Here is a 25,913-nt window from a genome sequence, read left to right as displayed (position 1 = left end):
TGGTGAGCATGCCACTTGGGCTGGAAGAGGGAGCTGTGAAGGATTGGTGTGAGGAGCCGTGCAATCATTATTTCAAGGTACATGGAAATAGAAAGCTCCCAGCCTGTGTTTTACAGCAACCTCTCTTGGCTCTGTAGTGACTTCCTTGACTCTTTCATTGTGCCACACTCTTGTGACAGTGGCTACTAATTTCTGAAAAAGTGACACGTGAGTTGCTCTTGTGCAGTTGTCATCCACAGGTTATATTCTTGTAAATGGGTGGCTAAGTGGCTGGCACCTGTCCAGGCCATTGACTGCCCTTCAGCTCTGCATTTTGGCCATAAATCCTGTCAGAAGGGCAGTGTGCCCGTTCCCTGCCCTTTGTGGGGAGTGGAGGTGCAGTTCTGTTCCAGGCAGCGGGGGCTGCCGGGTGTCTGCTCCTCCAAACTCACAGCCAGCATAGGAATGGGATTGCTTCTCCGTGTAGGAATGGGATTGCTTCTGCTTGTAGGAATGGGATTGCCTCTCTTTCCCTTTGGGGTTGTACGTCATGAACTGGAGGAAGGTAGAGAACGTGGTGCTGTGCCTCCCATGGCTGGCAGCAGATGCTCTCCAGCAGAACTGGGCTAATTGAGAGAAGAACCAAGAGTCCTGGATGTTTTGTAGGAAAAAAAGCCTTGGGACAGTGAACATCTTAAATTAAAAGCAAGACTGGTAAAATCTCAATTAGGAGAAAGGAGCCCAAAGAAAGCAATGCTCCTGGCTGTGTAAGAACAGGGACACTCAGGAGCAGAGACCCGCAGGCACCAAAGGTCAGGTGGGAATTGCAGCTTCCCATGGAGCTGGAGAGGTTGTGGGGAGCTGTGGGGAATTCAGGGGAAGATGGAACACACACACCCACATCCACACAAAACCCCACACAAACCCAAACAAAAACAAATACTCCAAATGGTGTGTATTGAGTCCTCCTAAGGGACCAGTCCAGTCAGCTGGGAGGCATAGTTCTTAAAATAACTGAATTAAATCCACATCTCACTTAACCTAATGGTATTACTTAAATAAATTTGATGATCCAAGGGATTTTTTTTCTGGCATCTAAAGAGTTGTGGTATATTAGTTTGCCTGTTATCTCTTATCTTCCACTCCCTCAGTATGTAGCTCTGGTAATGTGCATTCTTGGCATAGTTTTATGGCTCCTGAACAAATTCTCAATCCTCTGTGCAATTAATAGCTTTGAACTACAAAATTGATAATAGGGAATCAGGTGAGATTTGGGACATCCTCCTTGTATCTTTGTATGGCAGTTTTTACTTCCACTCCTCTAAGATCAGTGATTAGGTGTGTTTTTTCCTCTTGTGATGATATGTAGGTAGGTCACTGTGCTTAAAATTTATTTTCTTGAGAGAGCTGGGAGAGACTCAGTGTAGAAAAGATGGCTAGTGGAAAGACTAGAGAACAACAAACAAACCTTAGTTCTGGTTAAAGTAATAGCTTGGCAGGGAATAGAATTGAAAATGTCCTCTTAAATTCACTGTTTTCATAATCACTAAGCTGAAAGTAGTGAGATCTGGAAAACAGCATGCAGATATTCTGATTAACAGCACCACCACCACCAATAACATCAGCAAACCAAACATAAAAATCCCCCAAAAACCAAACCTCAAAGGAAGTGTATCCTGAAAGATCTGTCTAGATAAAGAAGTGCACAATTTCTGTAAGTTTACAGCAGAAATGTGTGTGTGCATTTATAATGTAATGCATAAATAATGTGTGTGTGTGTATAGTGGTGGCCCAGAGAGGCTGTGGAATCTCCACCCATGGAAATACTAAAAATCAGACTGGGCAGTGTCCTGGGCAAGCCTGGTCCAGCTGACCCTGCTCCAGCAGGGCTTGGGCCAGGGGACCTCAGTGCCAGTCTCAGTGATTCTGGGCTTTGTCTTTCCATTAAGGTTTTCATGGCCCATGGAACATCCAGTGCAAATATTCTACTGAATAATCTTTGCTAAGAACACACGGCATATTGTAATTGATAGATATTTGTCTCTGTGCTTTGGGGTTTTTGGGAGTGCTCTGGTTTCTTGGGGAGTTTGTTTTGGGGGTTTTGTTTGGGTTTTTCAGTAGAAAAAACAAATGTCCCTTGGTCTCCCTGTAAATATCTGAATGTCATCCTATCTGTTCCGGGAGGAGAGCGCGGACTGAGTAGGTACTGATTTCCCAGTAAGTCTGTCTTTGTCATTGGTACTGCCAGTTCCCACAATCCTAGCATTCCCAGGCCATCAGTCAGTGTCTACAAGGAACAATTTTCAAATATTAAAGCATGTGAAAAGACATACAAGCCAAAACTCAGAGATCTCTAGGGACTGTGACCTCTTAAATGGAATATATTCTGACATTTTCACAGGCTACATGAAAGAATTCCAGCAGGGTCATTCCATTTGGTAAACTTCTAAACAAACATTCCATCATTTTAGTTTGATTTATAGATATTATTTTTTTTTAATTATCTGCTTATTGTGAAGAGATTAACACAGGAGACATGACCTGTGACTGACTCAATTGAAGGCATCTGGTATATATGAAATCCTGTTTGAGGGCCTGGCATTTGAGTGATTACAGGAGATACAGAAAGCATGTTTTCCTTTAAAGAGATCCCTTGATCAAACTTACTCAAATCTTACTCTGACCTTCTTTCTTGAAATTCTTTGTGCATAACTAAATGCATAGCTAGAAAAGAATGTTAATTTTAAATTCCATCGTGTAATTGCTTTAAGTTGTTAGAACTGAGTCCTAACTGCACTGTTGTCGTTGAAGTGTCAGCGTGTGACAGAGCCACTACATGGAGCAAACAGAACTGGGAATCGGTGTGCAGCACTTACTTTAGGCACCTTTTGCAAATCAGAGGTAGCACAGTGGATGACTAAATACTGTCCACTACAGGATATATAGATGTGCAGTTAAATGTAGATCTGTTTAGTTAAACATATACAAAAATGCATATTTTATGTACTTTATCTACGCATTTTAAAGATATTTATTAATTTAGGTGTGTATATGGGCAAGACCAAATGGAAGGTAGTTTTCATTTAAGCGGTGAACACTGCCAACATATGTTCTCCCGTAAAGGGAATTTGTGTGGGTTTTAGTGGGAGAAGTAGAACATGCAGACTTATAAATTTGACATCACTGTTAGTGTTTGTAAGTGTAATTTTTCTGGGAAGGGTGACTGAGGTGGATGGTGACCATTATTTGTGTTGTTCGGGTCTTTGTTGCCACAATGGTGGAGAATATAGGCAGAACAGAACTCCCCTGAAACAAATCCCCTTCATTCATAATTTGAAGTAATGTTCTTAATGTTTATAGAAGTGATAGAATAAATTTTAATAGGGATTATGTAAACTGATGCTTTCGTTCGTGTAGTCAGAGCGCTATTGTCCTATGTGAAGAAATTATTACACCACAATCAAGAACTAGATTATCCTAACACAATATAAAGCACCAAAGATATTCATCAAGGTGTATGTAAAGCCAAGGTGAAATAGATATTTGAGTAATTAGGCTTTTTTCCCCCCCACTTGAAAATGTTATTGTGCTAGTGAAAGAGTTTAAACACCCGAGGGCATTTGGTTTGGTTTTGTTTCTCTTTTCGATGGGATTGCAAAGGAATGAGTTCCATATGATGTGAAGAGTTGGAATGCACTGTTAAAGCAATTGTTGCTTAGTTACTTGATGTTTAATAAGGCTGGGAAGCGGCTCCCAGTCAGTGATGTCACTCAGCACATAAAGGCTCTCTTGTGGGGGCAGACAGGCCGCCGCTGGGGAGGTGCCCGGGGCTGCACTGCTTCCTCCTGTGCTCTGGGATTTTGGTCAATATCTGCTACACACTTCCACTTCTTAAATAACGCTTCTGCTGTAGGCTGAAGGTTGGCACGACACGTAGAAGTCTGTGTTGCAGAAGAATGGAGGGAACAAGCACTGATTCCATATTGTGTAGGATTCCCTGTTGTATAGTATTTGTTGGCAACGACAATATTTGGTTACGTGAAAAATACACGGCATCATTTTGACCATTCATCTCTCCTAGTCTGTACAAGAATTTCCTCATTATTTTTCATGAATTCTGCGATTCCTGCTTTTCTTACTAAAGATTTTGCACGTTACTGTTGAGATTTTGATCAGATTTCTTGAAGGTCTTTTAAAATTTTCATCTCTGTGTTAAGCTAGTATTGAACTGAGAGGTGACATTGAAGCAAAACACGAGGTGTAACTCCAGATAGCTGAAGCATAAGCACATTGATCTGCTGTGGGGAGGAGTGGATAGCACAAAGTCCTACCTAAACTCATCCTTCTGAACCAGAGAAATGCTGCTGGAGGCTTGGACTGCTCCCACCCAGCTGCTGTTCCTGGGATCAGCTTTCACGTGTGCACTGGGCACTCTCAATTTATACAACGCGCTATGAACGGATAGGAATGGATAGAAGATCCCTCAGAAATACGGTGTTTGAAAGCAAATGTCTTGCTCTCAGTTCTTTAATTACACACTTCCTCATTAGAGCATGGAACTTTTAAAATTTCAAAATACTCTGGTCTCTGAATCATTGGGGAGTCAGTTCGGAGTGTGTGAAGTGCACTGTACCCTTTCCATAAAACAACTTCTGCTGTTACATTTTGTTACACCGTTAGAATATAATTCATCCACCCAAACAATTAACTTCTCTCTTGGTACAAGAAAAATGTGGAGTTATAATCTGTTATGTCAGCAAGTGTGTAAGACTCTGTTTATTGACTGTGTCAGAGTTTAAGGTGTGTTTAGGTTTAAGCAGTATGTGTTTGTATTCTGCTTGTCTGAGTTTTTGTTTTCTGAATGTGTGGAGTTTCTCAACAGTAATTTTGTTTCTTGTGCACAGTGAGTGTTCAGCTGCAGGCAGTGAGGAAGTTAATTTGATTTCTGAAGGAGCTTTTCCACAGTATTTTTTTCCTTGTGTTCAGTAAAAATCGCTGCAAAGGCAAATGTGTTGGAATAATCTATAATATTGGAATAGTCTCTATCTTGTATTTAAGCAGAATTTAAGGTGATAATTTTTATACACATGAAATTCAGACAACTGATTTTTAGGCGGGGCAAACGGCCTCAAACCATTCATGCTGCAAAGAGTTTTTTGCCTGTACTGTCAGCTCCTGACATGTCCAGAGGTGTCTAAAGCCTGGTGAGCTCAGCTGAGGCTGCCGTTCTGAGCAGATCCGGGTCTCCCTTCTCCCAGCAGCAGGCAAACAGGGACGGGCGTCCAGATCTGCTGCCGGGGTCAGGCGGCTTCACACCCTGGGGATCGCCTGTCCTGGCAGTGCCCTGTCAAGGTGAAGAGTCAGTGCCCAGGGCTTTTCTTGTGGAAAGATCCAAAGAGGAAAAGATGGGGTTCCTTTTTTTTTTTTTTTTTTTTTTTTTTTTCAAGTTTCCACTTTTAGAAATTCTGTGTCTGAATGTAAATAGATATTTTCAAATCTGATTCTGTGGAAGTGAAACTTTTTTATATGAATGGAGATGTCCTTTATGATTTCAGGTTGAAAGATTTAAAATACAAAGTAGAAGTGCGGAAAATGTGCGCAATGAGAGCACTTTCAGGCCAAAGGGAAGGGAAAATACACCTGCCAGAGTTCCTGGTTGACATGTAGAGGCTCTCTAACATTATGTATAGTTTATTTTCTCTAAGTACAGGAAATTAAAGGCAGACTCTGCTGTTCCCTCATGGCCAATGCCAGGTAATTAGAAGGGGATCCATTTCCCTGAAATCTTCCAGGTTGACACTGAAGCTGATGACTCATGTAAGATAAATGGGATATGCTGCAGAGAATGGCAGATCAGAAGCTGTGGGAGGAAATACTCCTGAAACTGCTGGGAATAATGAGATGTGTAACTAATGCGAGAAGGAAAATAATAAAATACTCGGGGTTTAGATATTTACAACAAGGAACGCAGTCTCTCACACCGCAGGGAAAGGCGTGGAAATAATAATCACTGGTTTTCCAGTTACCTCTGCTAGATAAATGTCTCTGGAACCAGACCTGGGGTCGGGTGGGTGGGAAGGCTCCTTAACGTAACTTTTTCAAACGCCGCCGTGCAGCTTTGTTTACCGGTGGAACTTAATGAGTAACGAATGTGCCGGCCAGGCGAAGATGAAGTATTTCTGCTGCCCGCAGCAGTGTTCCGAGGAGCGGGGGCAGGGAGGAGGAAGGGGGGAAAGGGAGAGAGCCCTCCGCGGTAGTTTGTCAGAGGTATCAGCGAACGCTGCTCCAGCAACTGCTGGATTTATTTTTAACCGCTTGACTCATTCGTTGTCAGATGATTGACCACCGGGCTGCAGATCGGAACGCCGATGTGCGGAGGAAGCGAGCGTAACCAAAGGCCCGGGGGAGTGTCTGTCTGCGAGGAGAGGCGGGCCTTGGGAGTTGGGCTTCACATGCTCGGTGCCCGCGCCGGGAGACGGCTGCGGGCTCGGGGCGGGCACAGCCAGCCGAGCGGAGCCGAGCCGGGCCGGGCCGGGGCGGGCTGAGCCGGGGCGGGCTGAGCAGAGCCGAGCCGAGCCGGGGCGGGCTGAGCCGAGCAGAGCAGAGCCGAGGAGAGCCGAGCCGGGGCGGGCTGAGCCGAGCAGAGCTGAGCCGAGCAGAGCCGAGCCGAGCCGAGGAAAGCAGAACCGGGGCGGGCCGAGCCGCCAGGGACAGCGCCATGGTCGGCACGGCGGCGCCGGGGCCGCTGCCGTAGGAGCCGGCGCCGGGCCCCGTGCGGACCGCACCGCGCCGCTGCCCACCGCGGCCTGCGCTTCTTCCCTGCTGGATGTTGCCATTCTAAAGGATTCCCACCATGATCGATAGCTCCAAGAAACAGCAGCAGGGCTTTTCCGAGATCTTACCTGCGGGAGATCTTAAGCCGCTGAAGGAGAAGGAATGCCTTGAGGTGAACAGCCAGAAAAGTCTCAAGGAAGGTCAGTCACTTGCTGGTTGGGGGACAGAGAATGCACAAGTGCTGGGCGCATTCAGTTCACCAGCATGTCCGATGTAATGCTGTGGGTCTCGAAGAGTTTTTGTACGTTAAACGAGGTATTGTTTTCCCTCTGAAAAAAAAAACCCACTCTAAAAGCTGAATTTAAATTTTTCCTGAGACTAGTAAAATAACGATGATGATAGCTTGATAGGAACTGTATGAAGAAAAATGAGCGATCAAGTAATCTTTTCAGAGTATCGTTCAGTGCTGAATTAATGAAGGACTCTGAAATTGTCCTGTAAATATTGCACAAAGTGCTTCAAAATGTCACTATTGAAATAAATACCATGAAATAAACATCATTAAATATGGCATGTCAAAATAAAACCCCACAAACCTTTAGTATTAGACATATTGCTACCTCGTTTTCAACACTGCTTTTCTCAGCTCTTTTCTTTCTTTGGAATCCCCTTCTCCCCTCATCCTTTAAATCAGACTTGATTCTGGTTTTGAGACGTGTGCTTTTCAAACCACGTTCTGTCTTTTTAAATGACTGGATTTCGACTGGGCACTAAATTGATAAAATGTGCAGGCATTCGTTTCTGAAATAGCAATCGTCTGAGAATATTTGGGACGTCATTGAAAGCTGACAAATTGAACTGTACGAGATTCATTTAAAGTAATCTTGGTCAGGCTGAGGCACTGATGCTGCTGAGGCAGGGAAATTGTTTTACTCCTGGCGGGCAGGATTCCCCCAGCTGGCCCGGGTGAAGATCTCTGGAGGTCTGACACTGCTGGGAGTTGACACACGGGCTCCTGCAGCTCTGGGCTCAACTCCAGCTTCTTAATCAATAGGACACAAACTGTATTTGTAGTAGACAAAATTCCTGCTTTCCTTTAACTGCCCTCTGCCTTGGCTTTTCCTCCAGATATCTCTGAATTGTCTGGTGATTCAGGGATTTCTCCCTTGGTGTGGTGGCAAGAGTTACATATGAGATCCTGCCTTTCTCAGAATTTAAATGCTGGGTTTGTTTGGGGGTTTTGTTCTTTTTTTTTTTTTTAATTGGGACCTTAATAATGTTTAAAATGGCCAAAAGAATAGCCCATAACCAGTGTTAAATTCAGTACCTGACAGGTTAGTTTAAAAACCCCACTGCTCAGCTTTAAGTTAGAACTAGATAAAACACCGATTTTTCTGCAGGGTACTGATACCAGAGGTCTGTTATTGATTCGAGCGTTGCTGCAGGTGGCAGTGGCTGAGAGCAGAACAGTTCTGGGTTCTTTGGGGCAGGAGAGCACTGGCTGGGGATGTGACTGAGGAAAAGGACCAGCTCAGAACAGCCCAGTGAAAGCCCTGCTGCTGCTGCTGGGGCTCTGGGGACAGCAGCCAGGGAGAAGGAGGCGAGGAGGGTCAGGGGGTCAGAGGAGTGGCCGGTGCTCTGGGAAACAAAACCTCTCTGGGCTGAGGTACCAAGAAACAAAGGGCAGCAGAACATGGCAAAAGCCAGCACGGTGTAGAGTAGGTGGGCTCCTGAGGAACCACAGTAGTGATTATCTCCAGGCCTCTTCACCCATGTCAGTCATGGAGAAAGTGCATGGAAGAATGTACGTTACAGTAATGGTGGTCTGTCAGAGTAGCAAAAACCTGCCATTATGGGACACTCCGCCAGTCTAAATTCGTGAATATTTTAGAGCTTAAATTGTTCAGTGCATAAAAGAAGATATAATTGTTTTCCATAATCACTAGCTTTGCTTCCTTCTCTGTGTTTCAGTACCTGTTCTCCATTTTCACTTTCCCCAGTGAATATTGCTTATCCTTTTATCTCTCCCAAGTTTGGCAACGTAATGATTAAAATAATGAACCTCTTCTTGAGAGTTTGACTGCAGGATCTCCTCTTGCAGCCTTTCCTCCTTCTAAACCTTAGAAAAACAATTGTTTTCTTCCTTGTGGTATATAGAATGAATTATTGAAAACACTCCAAATCTGCTTGATTTACATCTAGAGAGACTAAAACAGAGCTTCACATTTCCAGTTGATAACGTTATGAAATACGTAGTTCAGATATGTTACAGATTTTTTAAAATTCAGTTGCAGTTGTTAGTTTGATCCTATTTAAAGAATACTACAGGTAACATATTTTACTTTGTTAAAAACATAAGTTGTAACAGTATCTTCTAAATTACCTCTTGCCATTCTGTCTCTCGTTTTTTGCCCGCCTCTTTTCCCCTCCTTTCTTTTTCCATAAAATGATGTGGCTGGTTTTGGCACATGAATTCTCACGTGAAGTATGTCGAGATCCAGTAATTCCAAAGGTTCCTTTGTTTCATAAGCTACTTTGCACAGGTTTGATAAATCTAAAAATCCTGAGGTAGCACAGTGCTTCTTTCAGCAGTGAGTACCTTAAGGGAACCGTGAGGTGCAAATCTTTTTTTCCTTTATAAGGAAAGAGATTTTTGATGGCAACAAAAACCCCAACACTGTCTTAAGCAAATTAATATTGAGGACTTCAGCAGTTTAGATTGCAAAGCAGAATTGTTTTCTTTGCTGAGGCTATTGATACACATTATAGCATCCTGTAGCATGGGAGGTAATCCTCTTAACTGCCTACTTGTTTGTAAACAGCTCAGATACTATTGTTGCATATTGTCTTTTTTGTGAAAACAGTTCATACTTTTATCTGTCTGATCAAAATTACCTTTTGTATGAGCAAGGAACAAAGATATTTTCACTGTGAGGTCAACCACACAGTGCCAACTAAGCAGCTTTTTCAGAAATTCGTGTACCATTGACTGTACCTCCTGCAGCATCTTGTCGCTCTGTCAAGTAAGCAACCAAAACATTTGGCAAATGCAAGTGAAAAGCCTTAAAATGTGCACACACTTGCATAAGGGAGATTCAGTGTCATCAAACAGTGCCTGTATGAGGAACCGGGACTGCAGATTGGAAAGTTTCCACCAGCACTGGAGAGAGCTGAGGAAGTCTTGTTTTATACCCCAGATTGTTTGTATGACCGTGCAGAACTCTTGGAGACACAGTATTCAATTGGTGTAACAGATCAGTCTGGTGCTTAGGTGGGATTTAAAATGAGGTTGGATCCCAGTTTGTTTGCACCATGTTTTTCATATGATAATCTGAGTTTCAAAGTTAGCAGCTGCCTGCAGGCTATTCTAAATAAATTTAAAAAAAAATTAGCCAGGAAGGAAATTTTATTTCCACCTTGAAACATAATTTCTTTCCGGGGTTTGTTTGGCATTTTGAATTTACTGGTTTGTGAGGAACTGGAGAATGGCAAGTGCTGGAAACAGGATGCAGGGGTGGGATGAGCGGATTTCTCAGGTGTGCACTGGAATTGTCTTCGTGCTGCCTGAGAAACAGTTTACCAGGTGTAGTCAGGAAGGATTTCTTCCCCTCATCCCTTGCAATCAAATCCATGTTGCATGAGAATTGTTCATTCAACAGACTTCCTGCTATTGCTGGCATGTTGAGTACTGGTGATACTCTTGACCTCCTCTGCTCTACTGCCCTGGCATGGTAAAGAATCTGCTCTTGGTTTGTTGGGGTTGGTTGGTTGGTTTGGAGTTTTTTATAAGGAAAAAGCTTTAAGTTGTGTTATCTGGTGTTTAGAGATGTTTTCATGACCCCTCATCAGTGGCAGTCCGTCAGGTATGTTTCTTGAGACACAGATAATGAGAAAAAACACTGGTGAAAAAGGTGTTATTCCTTTGTTAATAAAGGAAGCTCTGCAAATTCCCTACTGATCCTGCGGGGCTGTGCTAAACTCCGCCATAAACAGTCTCTCTAATGTCAGTGGGATAATTGTATGTCGTAAAAGTAAATCAGCACTTACTCCACAGAATTTTCTTCTTCAGTGTAGCACCTAAATGAACAATAAATATATTGTAGTACCATTATAATAAACACACGCTTAACTACTTCAATAAACCAAGACCACGATGTACTAATTGGATTTTTTATGTAATCTGTATACAATTAGAAGATGATGGTGGCTAACCAAGAGCTCTTAAAAAACTTGCTATGGGAGCAGTAAGATTTCTTGAAGTTTTGACAAAAGGTTAGGATTAGGATTATAGAGGGTTTCTGCTGCTAAGAGCCAGGTGTACTCACATCCAGCCCTCCCCTGCTTACCGGCAGCCTCTTGCTCGTGTTGGCATTCGGGGTTAAGCAGCCCAGAGTGAGTGGCATCAGTGAGCAGGTATTGCTGAAGGGCACTTCATGGTGCTGCCAGGCCGGGGCACAGAGCTGCCAGGAGGCACCTGTGCAGTGGGAAAGCAGCAGCTGGGCTTGGGGGCAGCACAGACCATCGGCTTTTCGCTGGCAATGCCGTGTCAGATCATACCGAGTTATGAAACCACACTCTGAAAGCACCGGCTGCTTTGCTGCTCTGCCGGGGGATTCATCTTGCCTGTCACATCCAACACAACACGTGTGAGCCTCAGTCTGTAGTGCAGGGTCCTCCCTAATGCAGCAATTTCCCATCCCTGTGATCAGCTGGACTCACCCACTGAGCATCTGCAGAGTCTGGAGCTGTCTGTAGCAGAGTTGACTCAGTAGCATTGCTCACATCCCCGTTTGCAGTCAGGCAGCTCAGGGCCAACCCACCTTCCTCTGGTTTGAGTTACTGTGTCGTCTCCTGAGCTGGAGGATCTGCTCGGGTGTGCGTTCTCTTTGCTGTGCCTGGGGACAGCATGGACAGTGGAGGGGGAGATCACCTGTCATCGTTCAATGCCATGCGCTCCACATCATCACAGATGGAGAATTTAAACTCAAGTTTCATGAGTCCCTTGACAGTACACTTTTTGGCTCATAGTAGTGTTTGAGGAAATGCAGATTATTTTTTAAAAAAGTAGAGGTCTAATACTTGCAGATTTATAAAATGGTATTGTTGATATCCTTGTTATGCAATTTTACAGTAAGTGGAAATTGAAGCTTTAGTTAATTGAGACTTCTCACCCAAGATGGTCATGGTTTTTCTCATTTTAAAGATTTAAACAGAATCGTGAAAAGTATAGATTTTGCTTTTTACATATCCATGCATATATATATATATATATTTATTCATCCCAGCAGACATCCCAGTAATTTGTTTGAAGGCTTGTGTATGTTCTGGCTCGTTCCTAAGCAACACGTTCCATGGCAATAGGATACAATACAGATTGTCCTATATCCTAGTCATTTAAGCCTCTCAGCTAATGATATTGTTATACTTCATCTGTTTGTTTGAAATGTTGAGTTTGCATGCAGCTCTTTTTGCCATCTAGGTTTTCATTTTCTGCTTTCAGTGGATCTCTTAGTGCTGGCAGCACGTACCTGAGCATCAGCACTGGCTGCAGAGAAAAGCTTTAAACCACAGTGGTATCGTCTCTGAGATTTGGAGGTCCTGCAGGGCTTCCCTCCGGGATTCTGGAGAGATTATCTGCAATGGCCCTCAGTAGTCTCCTCCATATGCTTTACACTTATACAGTACATTTCGAAGCCGAAATGGAAGTATGACTGAATAATTGCTTAAAATGAATATGCAAAACAGCTGCTTCAACTTTTCTTAATTATTTTGGATATAGTCTCAGCAGAAAAATTGCTTATACGATAATGAAAAAAAGAACATTAAAGTTATATAACAAGTAAGGGTTGGGTTTTTTTTTTTACGAAAGAAAGTTAAACTAAGTAAAATCGTTCCATCTTAAAATTATATCCTGGCATACATGGAAGTTTTGAAGGCATTCACCCATGATTAGATGATGTCTGATCTATTTTACAGGATGAATGGGTGATGAATTATTTTTGTTTTTAAACGGAGAGTCTTTAGCGTGCTGTATTACCATCTTCAGGCTGATGGGGAGAGAGTGCCACAATCTGAAATGCATTTTATCTTTAAAATTCCATACAGCTTACTTAGAATAATTTCCAACAAATTAAAGGTAGCTATTTCCATGGTTTTTCCTCTTCTCCTTTTTTGACATGCCATATAAATGAAGTGCACATTATATTAACAAATTTCTGACTTTGCACTGGTGGACTGTGTAATGCCACGTGCAAACCACCCTATTCCATAACCTTCCTGAATTATGGATCTTGCATAGCACCTGCTCTTTCTTCTACTTACTGTACAAAATATACTTTCTACTATTCTTTACTTGCAGAACAAATATTAATGGGAAAGATTAACCATTTTTTAATACATAGAGTACAATCGCTCATCACAAGAGTTGAGGGAGCAACAATCTCAACTCAGGAGAAAGGAAAACTTACCCCTGGAAGATGAACCTAGCATAAAGTTCCAGTGTTTGGAAAACACAAACTTTGGGGTGCAGGGCGCACGGAGAGCACTCGGGGCTCAGGTTCTGCAGTTCTGTGCCTGCTGCTGCTCGGGTCACCGCCGGGTTCCCCTGTGGCCCGTGGCTTCTCCGCTCTGCTCCCTGCCAACGCTGGTGACACAGTGACCAGAGGTAAGGGTACCCTGCCCCGGGGACAGCCCCGTGTCCCCCCGCCGTGCCGGAGCCTCAGCCCGCGAGGGGCAGCGGCTGCGGAGGAGCTGCGGGCAGCAGGACACGGAGCCTTTCAGCGGGACAGCTTCTCGTGTAAAGGAAACGGGGAGCCTTTCAGCGGGACAGCTTCTCGTGTAAAGGAAACGGGGAGCCTTTCAGCGGGACAGCTTCTCGTGTAAAGGAAACGGGGAGCCTTTCAGCGGGACAGCTTCTCGTGTAAAGGAAACGGGGAGCCTTTCAGCGGGACAGCTTCTCGTGTAAAGGAAACGGGGAGCCCTTCAGTGGGACAGTTTCTTGTGTAAAGGAAACGGGGAGCATTTCAGCGGGACAGCTTCTCGTGTAAAGGAAACGGCCGCGTTTCCAGCACTGTCTGTTTCCATGGCAGCCAGCCTAGCAGCCTGCGCTGGAGTTCCTGCTGCTCTTGGAAATTTCCAAGGGGGTATGCAGGAATGTTGGACATTACATCTTCTCAGTTTTACTTGCAGTTTTAAGGGTTTAAATAGGTAATATCCCTTGGATTTTAGCTTTGAGAGAACAATGAGATGATTACATACAGAACATTCAAAAAATCTTTCTCCTTGCTGCCATTTGACAGGACTGTGTGGCGTCTGCTGGACCCCTTGTCCATGGTTCCACTGTGTAATTGGGAAACGGCAACAACTGTTTGCTGTTTCACCTTCTCTAATAAGATTAAAATTTGATCTTTAATTAATAGGCTATGTAATGAACCATGTTAGATGTGGAATTATTAGTGCTGGTACCGTGCATAGTATGTGCTCTGGTTTTTGTCAAGGCAAGAGACAGTGGTGAAAGCTTGTCCATCAGTGTAGATAACATTGTTCCTGCAGGACAACTATCGATTTATTTTTGGACTCTTTACATTCCAGTGCTTGTAATTATGTAGTACTCCTTTGAGACTGCTCTTCTATAGGATGCACGTTACAGATTCCTAACAGGAATCACTTGCTCCGCTCTGATAAAAGCTGTTTGTTGTAGGTGATTCAATAATACCCTTTATTTCACTCCCAGGGAGCCGTGGCCAGCCCGCTCTGTTTGCTGCCTCTCCGAGGCTCAGACAGAACGTGCTGTGTCCCCTCAAGGGCCTGTTTGTGGCACTTGTGCTCTCACCCCTCGCAGCGCTTCAGCAGGAGACCCAGGAGCTGCTGCCTCTGCGTATCCCCCAGCTCGGCCCCTTTGGGGCACGGTGTGTGTGAACCTGAGCAGGACTCCAGGTGCGAGAGCAGGGCATTGGCCCGACAGAAGTTACTGCCGTACAGAAACTCACTTGCAGTGAACCAAGTGTGTTGGTTAACGGATGAGCTCCCCTCTCGGCACCATCCTCTCCCTTCCCTGGCTCAGGGAAGCGTGCGTTCCCCAGTGTGCTAACGCTGGAAGGAGCTGGAAGAGTGAGAGCACCGGTCTCTGGCACTCAGCTTTTGTGCTGGCAGAAAACTCTAGCTCCAGTGCAGTCACAAGACTTCTGCTGACTCTGAGAGTCAGATAACCAGATGTTCTTACTGTGAGGAGGGATTATGCTTTTTTGGTTTGTCAGTATTAAACAGGCTATCCAAGCTTCAAGGATCATTTTACTGACTTAAGAAAACACATGGAAATTTTGGAATCTCTCCATCTGGTGTTCAAGTGTTAAAATCGTATGCTTAGTTGAAAATAAAAACAAAAAGTCCTCCCTTCTCCCTCAGTCAAAGCAGGAATTTGTCTGACCTCTCCGTGCATTATTCAGAAGTAGTTCACAGACAATTTTTAGAGTTGCAGTGGTGTGAAGGAGGATTCCTGCCAGATAATGTGAAGTGCAAAATATTTGCACTGTATTTTAGCAACTACATTTGCTCAGTGGTGTTAACACTGCCCTTCTTTTGCACGTGTACTTTAAATAGGAGGAACAGCATTAGCAACATCAACAGTTTATCAACATATGTAAATATTTGTTAATTTTGTGCCTTCATTTCGGAGATCACTTGTGGTTTGAGGTGTTATATAGGTAACTGCCTGGTTTTAAAAGTGTAGAAGTGAAAGGTAAACTCTCTGGCACCAAGCTGAATGGATTTACCCTGATAAGAACCATCTGGAAAACACCATGTTGGAGTAAATAGCATTCCGAGGGGAACTTGGCTTTGTAGTACCTCCACCTCCTGTCTGTGATACTCTCCCTTCCCCACATTCCATGATGGCTTGTCTGTAAATGGTTCTTTAAAATAAAGGGGAGGGGGAAAAACAAAAGAAGGGAAAACATTGCAAACCCCGACCCACACTAACACAAGTAGTAAAACATATATCCATATCTCTATATATTGTGTTTGGGTAATGCTTCAGTGGTTTTATTTTTTTTTTAGGCTGTGTCCTCTTATCTCATCCAGCTTTAGTAGATTTACCACTTTGTGTGTTACTGTTCTAGAAATCTCTTGCTCCAAGGATTTCCATGTATATGATAAGCAAAGTCTGTGTTAGCTTTTATTGCATTAGATTTAAACCAACCTGCATTCTATTCTAGATAGTTTCTCAGAGAAATAAATGAGCGATTCCTTGCCGTAAGTGCAATTCTCAGATGGCTCATCCTTGTCTCTGAAGATGATTTCATTAGGTTTCCTTATTGAAAACATGTGATGTAGTTTCCATGACTCCCATCCTTCTGTCGGGCTGGCTGTTCTTGGAGCTGCTTCTTGTGAGTCCCCATTTCCTTCAGAGCTTTTCACAGACCTCACCTATTGTTCCCTTCCCTCGGAGCCCCTCCAGGTTCCCTGCAGTGTGAAGATGCACACGTGTCTGTAAGACAGAGGCAGTGGAGGGTCACTCCTGGCTGTAGTGTGACCACCCCGACCCGTAACCCAGGTGTGCCCTGACTACCTGAACGTACACAGCTCACAGACAGGTGTTACTATTTCTTCCTTAGAAGCAGCTCTGCTTTTTACTTTGTGTCACTGTAGGGGCTGAAAGTATTTTAGATCCTCCAGATCCTTTTATCTCTTTTATGGAGATGTCAGTATTGGCTTTTTTTCTTGATGGATTTTCTTTGGAACAGCAAAACCTTTTTAGCTTTCCAACTTTAACAAAATAATATATTTAGGGGTTTTGTTCACAATTGCTTTCTGTTTGAAAATTTTCTTTAATAATGCATTCAACTGCTCAATATTTATCTTTTTAAAAAGTGTAGATATGAAACACTTTCTCAACCTTAGTTTTGGAGATGGTTGCAAAAGCAAACATCTGGTTTCCATCCAGCTTGGTTTCTGTTTAACCTCCTTGCTCTGGTCGAGTCAAAATCTTCAGTTATTATCTTATACCATCTTTCTAACTGTGAGTCATCTCTTCTTTAGCATTCCCCCTGCAGTGCTTTCCTATTAGTCATGCCACAGGCTGTCCTTTCCTTATTATATAAGTTCATGATATTTATTTAGTAAGTGAATAACTACATGTTCTATATCTTCTGTATCTCTCATTTTCTCAGTCTTCTCAGTGTTTTTATGACTTGTCCAGACACAGATGGGACAGTTTCAGAATCCTCCCTTATTGCTTTGTAGTGCCCAGTGTAGATGAACAGACGATGGGCAGACAGGTAATGTTATGAGAGACAAGAATGGTTTGTTACATGTTTTTCTTAAAAAATGCTAAAGCTTCACACATCAGGATATGGCTCAGGTTTAAATCTTTCTGCAGAGCTTAAGCCAAATATCTGACTATAACTGAAACCACAAATCACAGATACATTCCTAAACTAACAGCAGGGCTTCCCATCATTTATATTTAGAAATAATGTTCAGTATGATATATTCAATAATAATGTTCTTTCCCACTTGTGATTACCAATATTGAAAGCACAACCCTGGCAATGCTTAGGCTGTTACAGCTGAACCAGCTACACCTACAAAATGGGCTTTGTGAGAAAGCTTAGTGAAAAAGAAAGTCTGCATAAAAAACATTAGAAATCAGGAATAGCACCAGAAATGCATTATTTCTTAATTAATTACCTGCCTATGAAATGTTGGTATCTGAGTCACAGCAGTATGAACAGGCCTGCACCTGCTGTGATACTGACAGCATTCACTTATTGATCCATTGTGTTTCCAGTAATGGAACTGAAAAAGAAATACTAATTCTGGTTTATTTACTTGGCCCGACATGTATCAGCTCCAGTGTGGACATCACTGATGTCGGAGCAGATCATTTTGCTTGAAGACCTGGGGCCTGAAATAAACGAGGCCTGTGTTTAAAACTGACCTGTGACAAGGATTTGGTAGGCCCATCTGTCATTTGCTCAGTGTTTCACAAAGGCCACGTTTAACCGTGGTGTGAATTTGGACCAAATACAGCTGTTAGCCTGGATGAGATTCCTGCCCGGAGCAGGACATGATTTTCTAGCTGTCACGGTCTCCTAGTGATGTTAAAGAAAGCGCAGTTTAAGCGAAGAACAGAAGAAAGACAAGTTTTAATCTACTCAGGACTAAAAACATTGGAAAGCATTGGCAAGCACTCTTGCCAGCCTGCTTATACGTTGTCTTTCACATCCTTTGGACGGGTAAAAGTTACTTAAGATCTTTTGAAAGGATTACCCATACAGTTTTAAGGCTGACTCTGAGCTTCCTTACCTTACTGATTGTAAGCAAGGAACGTATCGGTTCTTTTGCCTTCCTGTAAACACCATTGCAGTCAGTGAGCTCCTCTGTGCCTTGGCCTTGTGATGTACCCCGGGGTTACTTTGGCATCACAAAATTACGCTGTATGCTTGAAATGCCTTCCATGGAAACGACTTCTTAGTGCACACGTGTCTAGTAAAAGTGGGGCAGGATTCCAGGCAGTACAAGTTTGCACCTACTGGTGAGAGATGCCTTAAGAAGAGGTCATGGCTTACCCGGAGCCACCGGAAATTAAGGAACACAAAAACAAACTATTACAAAGTTATTACTCTTCTGTTGACTTCTCACAGTTAATACTACTTGGAAAATACAACGCCCTACTTAAAGCGGGTGTTTTCAAGTTTCCAGAGGAGCTCAGTACCTTTTGAATGACTTTTCATCAGTTTTCATTTTAGTGTTGTTCTTTTGCATTCTGGCATCTCTGTCCTTTGTGATTCTTGGGTCACAGTATTGTAACGTCTGGACAGATCTGCTGCCCTGAAATGTTTGTATTTCAACTCTCAATGTTTGTGTGACACAAGAAAATAATGTCCTTGTTTTCAGGACTTGCTATTCCCGGCCTTAATGCTTTCGCCAGAGGAATATCCTTCCTGTACTGCAGAACAGGAAATAAGCTGGTTCCTTTTAAATTCTGGAAACAATGAACTTTGTCCTTAGCTTAATTTTTTAGAAATTACATTCATTTTGATGTTTTGGACAATGCATTAGCTTGTTTTTCTTCCTTGTGAAATACAACAGGAACAGTTTACCATAATCATACACCCATAATAACCTCTCAAGTCTGAATTTCAGCATGTAAATATTACATCTTTAATCTCTTTTGTCTCTTGACTGTTCCTTGTTCAGAAGATGGAAGTTCACTTTGGGGTAGTAGCTGTATGTGTCAAAGAGATAATGAAGCACTGTGATAAATCGATATAGCAACAAGGGGAAGGGAGGAGTAGAAGAAACAATTCTTTTTTTCCCATTTTTTCCCTTTTTTTCCCCCAACCAAAAGCCATAATCATTGAAAGTATACGACTTTTATGTCTCCATCTTCCCCCAGGTTTTGTGGTTTCTGGTGTAGTATTTAATATATGTCACACTGGTTACTCACAAAGGAACAATGAGAAACTTTTTGTTCAATGTAATTAACCATAAGAATGAAGTTACCTCAAGCTTTATGAACTGTTCTTCCACATTTGACAGTATTGGATTTATTTTGTCCTTTAAATAATTATGATAACACATATCTCAGTCAAAAAACCAACATTTTCTGACGTTCAGAGAGAGAATACAGTGTGTTCCTGATTGTAACACTTTTTTGTTGATTTTAAATAAGGCAGAAAAAATCCCGCTTCTCTTCAGTTTCTTGTGTTTCACAAGGTTCATTTAAATGTACAATCTGAGCCCTTAAGAAGAAACAATCAACAGGACACAGCTTTTCTCCTAAAATGCTCTGCAAACATCATTTCTGTTTGAGCACAGAGAAGTCGTGTAAGATTGGCTTAGGACACACAGTAGGGTGCTGTAATCATTATGGGCTCCAGTTTATGGTTTAAATAAACTCTTTTTACCTCGCTGCTTTCTTGGTGTAAGCTCAACACCCCTCATGAGGCCTGCCTGATAGGAGAAGTGGATGCCCGTGGGAAATACAGTCCTCAGGCATCAGGTGAGATTGAGAAGCAGCAATCTCCAGTGCAGACGGGGATGGAAGTATTCCCTGGGATCCGTGTTAGGGGCAGCTGCTCCTAGGATGGCTCTTGGGGAGTTTCTGTCAGGTCTGAATACACAGCAAAAAGTCTTTCTAAGGTTGCAATACTTGGTATCGTTGGGGTGGGGGTTTTGCACTTGATGACACTGTGCTTACACAGGAATGAATGTTTTCTTTTGTCAGTACTTCAGCTGAGGCTGCAACAGAGACGGACACGAGAACAGCTGGTGGACCAGGGCATCATGCCACGTAAGACTGACTTCTAGTCCTTGCTATTTCTGGAATGTTAATTGTCAATAGACTACTAGACATTAAATAATGGAGATAAGCATTTCTTGGAGATCATTAAAAATAACTTTAGCATGTGAAAAGACTTGTGGGTTTTGATAACCTAAGTGAGCCTGTAGTAAATTCATCGTGCTTACGTCATGTTTCAGTTGAAATGGCCGTTGTGATGAAAATGCAAAGATTTTTAGACACAGTCTGAGTCTGCTTTTATTTTCTCTATTTAAGTAATTATGACTAGTTTACTAAATAAACTGAATTACTTGAATGAGTGGACATTAATAACAAAACCAGCAGTTCTTAGAGAGTAGAATGACAAATGTTGCCAAACAAATGAGGGGCGTGCAGAAAACATGGAGAATCTCTTAGTGGACAGCACTGAGATGGAGCACTTTACAATTTATGTTGTTTCTAGGTGAACAGGGTTTTTTTTCCTCTTTTTGGTTATTTGGCAGCTAACCATTGTTCTGTTTTCTAAGATGAACATTTAAGGCCTCTACATTTTTCTGTTTTGTTTTTAAACCTACGCATAGTTCTTAAGGGAAGCCCCAGTTCTCTCTAATATTAAACAGCAAGTATGAGATATGGACAGCCAGAAAATTCAGTGCAATAACTTAAATTAATTTGGCATTTTGCATTCTAAACATTATCTCATAAAATTTCCACTGTGGGACAGTTTTGACAAATAAACACCTTTGTACGTAGCGAAAAAGTTAACATCACATAGTAATAATCTGTTAAAATCAAATACTCCAGGTACTTACATAGGAGTATTGCTCATCTCTGCTAAATATAGGTGGATACAACTAGCACGAATGAAATGTAAGCCTGGCCAGATGCAAACACGACTCTGAGGTGGTGTTAAACACCCATACACACATCCTGGTTAGCAGATTTCTTTCGAAATTCACTTCCTGTCAGTTTAACTCTTACTCTCCCTTCACAGCTTTGAAAAGTCCAGCTGCATTCCACGAGCAGATAAAGAGCCTGGAGCGAGCCAGGGTAAACCACTTTGTGTAAACTTGTGATTAACATCTGGAAATGGGGAGTCAGTTTTTTTGTGATACTAAATTCTCTGAGTACATGGAAAAATTCTTACCATTACAGTAATAATGTGTGCTTTTATTTTGGGAGCATCCATTAAAATAAAACGTGGCTGTCATATCTGAGAGGAATTAAACTTACGGGGGGTTAACACATGGCTGCCTCCAGCTAAGGATTGGATTCTTGGGGAAATGATGCTTGGGCAGTTTTTCTATTGCAAGTCTACTGGGATTATGTGGTGGTGTGGGATCAAATGCAGCAGCATTCCCACCTTGTTTGGGGAAGCTGGAAGTCCATCAGCCCTGCCTAACTGCAGGGAAAACAGAACAAAGCAAGAGGAACCCCTCTGCTGCCTGAGTTCTGACAGTGCTCCCCACCCATCTGAATGAAACTGCACCTTTTCATTGACTGGCGTTTTGTCAAACCGCTTGGAGTTTTGAAGTGAGCAGCAGTTGACGGTGTTTTCTCCTTTCTTCTAAGACGGAGAATTTCTTGAAGCACAAGATCCGGAGCCGGCCGGACCGCTCGGAGCTGGTCAGAATGCACATCCTGGAAGGTACGTGCCCGCTCTGGGCCTGCCCCACAGCAGGGACCGCTGCTCTGCCTTGTCTCACTGGAGTGCACTTCCATGGGAATTTCTGCTGAAGGTTCATCTGCTCCATTTCTCTACTTCTGCAGTGCCTGTGGTAGTCTGTATTCTGAATCTGTATAGTAATGGATACTTCTGTGAAGGTATTCTCAGCAGTGAATTTGTTTGCTGCTGCATACTGTCGTTAATCTATAATGGTAATTACTTAATAAATGTGGCTGTTACCCCGTTACCTGTTATACTTGACTGCTTTTAATATAGGTGGAGCAGTTATTGCAAAGACAAGGCAGTGTGGTTTGTCATGAAATTGGGGAACAGTTGGAACAGAATATTTAAATCAATAACTCTTTTTAGAGACCTTCGCAGAGCCTTCACTACAGGCCACTCAGATGAAACTGAAGAGAGCTCGCTTGGCAGATGATCTGAATGAGAAGATTGCTCAGAGACCTGGCCCGATGGAACTGGTAGAAAAGAACATTCTTCCTGTAGACTCCAGTGTTAAAGAAGCCATTATAGGCAAGTAGAAGTGCCACAGCTTCTGTTTGTGATCTGTGTGGCATTGTGGAGAATAAATAATTCAACTCTTGAGGGTGGAGTTCACTAGAAGATAGCATATGCTAAGTTTATTACTGCTTACTCTTTCAGCTTCTGACACCTAAACTTTGTTATCATTTAAATAAAATAACCCTATTTTTCTATGAAACTTTGAAAATACTTGTTTTTTAATAAAAATCTTTCCAAAGTGATCAAGCATCTGTGGCCACTCCTCAGCCTGTCAGAGGTGTCAGTGTTCACTCCACATCTAAATGTACCTTTTAATCTCTTACTGAAACCACTTCTGCTCCACACTTGGTTTTATTGATTCCTTGAATGTGATTTAATATGGCTCTCATATTAAAAACACAATAAATACTTAGGTACCAAATGTCTAGACTGCTGAAAACCGATAATTTTCCAGCAATTGGCTAATTCTGCCATGAATGTCTCAATTCAATTTTTGCAATTTAAAAAAAACATTGTTTCTTTCTATGTAAACATTTTAGCAGTTGGACAAGAGAATTACCCTCAAGCTTTGGATGATTTCTCCTTCGATGAAGACAGCAGTGATGCTTTATCACCAGATCAACCAGCCAGCCAAGAATCCCAGGGTTCAGCAGCTTCCCCTGGTGAGCCCAAAACAAGTGACTCACCCTCACCTGTAACCCCAAATGCTGCTACATCAACACAGGTACAGTTTTTCAATGTTAAAATCTTCACAGGATGGTTTTTGGTCTGGCACTGTAGAAATGGGGCATGGTTTCACGTGGAGGGAATACCTCTGCTGCTACAAAAGGGTATCTGGGACTCTGTTTTCTGGTTGGGAGTGCATAGAGTAGAACCCTGGCTTAGGTGATGGCAGTGATGAAATTCCCATAGGCTGCAGTGAAGCCATAAATTCTCTGAAATTCATCAGGACCCACAGAAGTTCTGCAGCTTTCCCAGAAGTTGTTTAAAACGTCATGGCCATGGTTTCCACCAGCTGTTATTGATTACTTAATGTCTGTCTTCCTTCTGGGCAAGGTCTTGAACTCACTTAAACTTAGCTGAAACAACAACACTTGATGTCAGTTCCATTATCTTCAGAAAAGTTGATTAAAAAAGGGTTTCCCCACATAATTTAAATATTCTTTCCTATAGTTTTAAATTCTGCCTAAGCAATTTACTATTTAAGAAATCAAAATAGCAGTTGTGTTGATTTTTCTATGAGGTTTTTAGGATTTCTCAAGGTACTTACAAAGAAAGGAGAATAACTGTCATGGCAGATAAAATGTTATCTTTATAGCAGAGCATTTAAATGTGTGAGGATTTAGAGAGCTGTGGATTTGCTCCTTAGTGCAGAAAGTAATGTGAAAGTCAACTGTTAAATAAGTAAAAAAGAGATAGCTGTTGTTAATGCTCCCAAGACTACATTGTCTTTATGACCATGGACACTTGACAGCTGAGTGGTTCAGGATCTGGTCTTACTCTCCTTGGTTTTCTTATTACCACAGTAGATAGAAAAAGTATTGCAAAGTCCAGATTCAAAAACCGTGTTGGACACAAAGGACAGCACATCCATTTCATTTCATTGCTCCCTAACATACACATTAAGATGTGAGCTGGGTTTCACGTTGAGAGGACATAATCTGTGTTGAATAAATTGAAAACAAACCACATGAAATTAGATTCCTGAGTAAGGAATTAGGTTCCTCATGGAGAGTTAAATAAAAATACTCAAAGCAATACATGCCAGAAGCTTTCCAAGTAGGAAGCATAAGAGAGATCTGTGATTGCAGAAACAAAAAGTCAGGCACTTGAACTTGATTGAAAAAGTGCTTCAGATGGAACTTCAAGCCTTTGCTTATGGATTTCCTATCACATTACAGCCACTTCTGTGCTCAGGCCTAAAATGAGAAGTTGCTCTTCTGCAGAATAAAACAGATGCTCACCTTGTTCCTTTTGAATTAAAGAATAACAGCACAGCAGGTCTCTACAGGAGACGTATCTGGGAATGGCTCCTTTATTCTTTCAATTTCCTCTGATAAATTTTAAATTTTATTGCAACAACAAAAAAGAATACAAAGAATGTTTTGAATAAAGCAGAGTGCAGCCAGAGTTCTTTTCAAGGCTTCCTCCTCCGCACATTTCCAGACTTCAGAGGATGTAACAGAATTTTGAGAACCTTCAGCTCTTGTTGACTGATGTCCTAAAACTTGCTTTAACCCAGCGTACTTGCATCTGGTAAGGATTAGGCATTTTGGTCATGCTCCAGACAGATCAAACTGGGGTATTCACAGTTGGGAAGATAATAAACAGTTATCTTCAAAACAGCCTGTTTGAACAAGAACGGAAGAATTTTGCTTGATGGCAGAGAATAATAACTGTTTTCTTAGTATATTCTCTGCAGCTTGTTGACCTGCTGGATTCTTGTTGGCATCTAGCAGAAAAGGTGCAGAACTCACATCACTTGGAAATAGGGATCTGTTCAAACTAAATGATTACTAGCTAATGAAATAGTCATGTTAAGAAGTCAAGGCCTGTTGAATCTAATTTTTTGAATTTGAAAATATATAAAGTAAATGATGTCCATGGTTCGTTGCCTCATCTGACGCTTACAGGTTAAACTGGGAAGTCTGTAAAAAGCTTTGTGTGTAGGTTAGGGTAATGACTAGTATAAGGAAAAATAAGTTACTCTCTGGCAAGAGGAAAATGTTTAACATCATGATTTTCACACAGTGTGAAAAGAGGTAATTTGGGGCTTTGGTGGTTGCTTTTTTGTTGTTTTGGCTTTGTTTGGGCTTTTTAAAAAAATTACTAACTTTCCCACTTTGAAGAGTTTTGCTGTGCTGTCATCATGGATTTCTTTTCCTAGCCTATAATGGGTTACTAAATGTTTGAAGTCAAGTTGTTTGGATTCAAGAAGGATCAGAACAGTACAAGGCTATGCGATGAATAAGTGAAATAGCAAACATTTTAAATGGTGTTTAGTTAAGAAATAGTGAAAATCATGAGGTCATTTTAATTCCTCTGTGCCCTGTGGTAATGTGGTACTTGACACTTTGATTCTAACTAAGTGCATTTTCAAGTTTCACTGCTGTAACTCGAATAAACCTTTTAAACTGCACAGCAACAGGGATGCAATATGTTGGGATACAGCATCCAGAAGCCTTTTTTGAAGGCTGAATCCCTCCAACATCCCCTCCCAATTATTGTGCAAGCCCAGCAAATAACAGCCACTGCGCAGATATCAGATGCTTTCCGGAGCCAACACTCTGAAACTTGGACATAAAACCAGAGGCATTTGTATCTTTATCCTGCCACCATCACCTGACAGGAGGCCAGGACAGGCACAGTGTTGCAGTGCCTGGGGAGGCCATGGTAAATCGGCTGTCTAGTAAAGCCGTCATCAGGAGCTGCTCCTCTGTGCGGCTGCAAGACCGAGGGATCAAACCCACTCTTCGGTTTTGCTGGCTTACGGGAAGGCAGCTGTAGTTGCCTTTTGGCAGCTGATGGTTGGGAACACAGCAGAATGTCTAAATGAAATGCAAAGATAAAATGGAAATTTGTAACAAATTAATTGTAAGCGAAAGGCAGACTGGCAGCTTGGGAACTGCTATCCCAGAAATACAAAAGAACCAGGACACGGAGTTGCAAAATGTGTTCCAGATTAAGTCCTTT

The 25,913-nt window shown here is 42.2% G+C and overlaps 1 protein-coding gene across 4 annotated transcripts in view; it reads left to right on the top strand.

Moving 5' to 3' along the window:
- Positions 1-25,913, top strand: part of MRTFB (myocardin related transcription factor B) — a 65,590-nt gene that overhangs the window by 18,760 nt on the left and 20,917 nt on the right. For 3 of the 4 annotated variants that reach the window (XM_066198187.1, XM_066198184.1, XM_066198185.1), the window contains exons 4-8: positions 19,982-20,047; positions 21,030-21,085; positions 21,608-21,683; positions 22,071-22,232; positions 22,760-22,944. In XM_066198187.1, coding sequence (XP_066054284.1) covers positions 19,982-20,047; positions 21,030-21,085; positions 21,608-21,683; positions 22,071-22,232; positions 22,760-22,944 — 545 coding nt within the window. Of the gene's footprint in view, positions 1-6,445; positions 6,954-19,981; positions 20,048-21,029; positions 21,086-21,607; positions 21,684-22,070; positions 22,233-22,759; positions 22,945-25,913 lie in introns of those variants that run through there. The other variant, XM_066198186.1, reaches the window with a different exon arrangement.

The sequence above is a fragment of the Chamaea fasciata genome, unplaced genomic scaffold (assembly GCF_029207755.1).
Source record: "Chamaea fasciata isolate MVZ Bird 193981 ecotype frontalis unplaced genomic scaffold, bChaFas1.0.hap1 SCAF_16, whole genome shotgun sequence".
NCBI classification, from domain to species: domain Eukaryota; kingdom Metazoa; phylum Chordata; class Aves; order Passeriformes; family Sylviidae; genus Chamaea; species Chamaea fasciata.
This window is presented reverse-complemented; position numbering and strand designations above follow the sequence as displayed.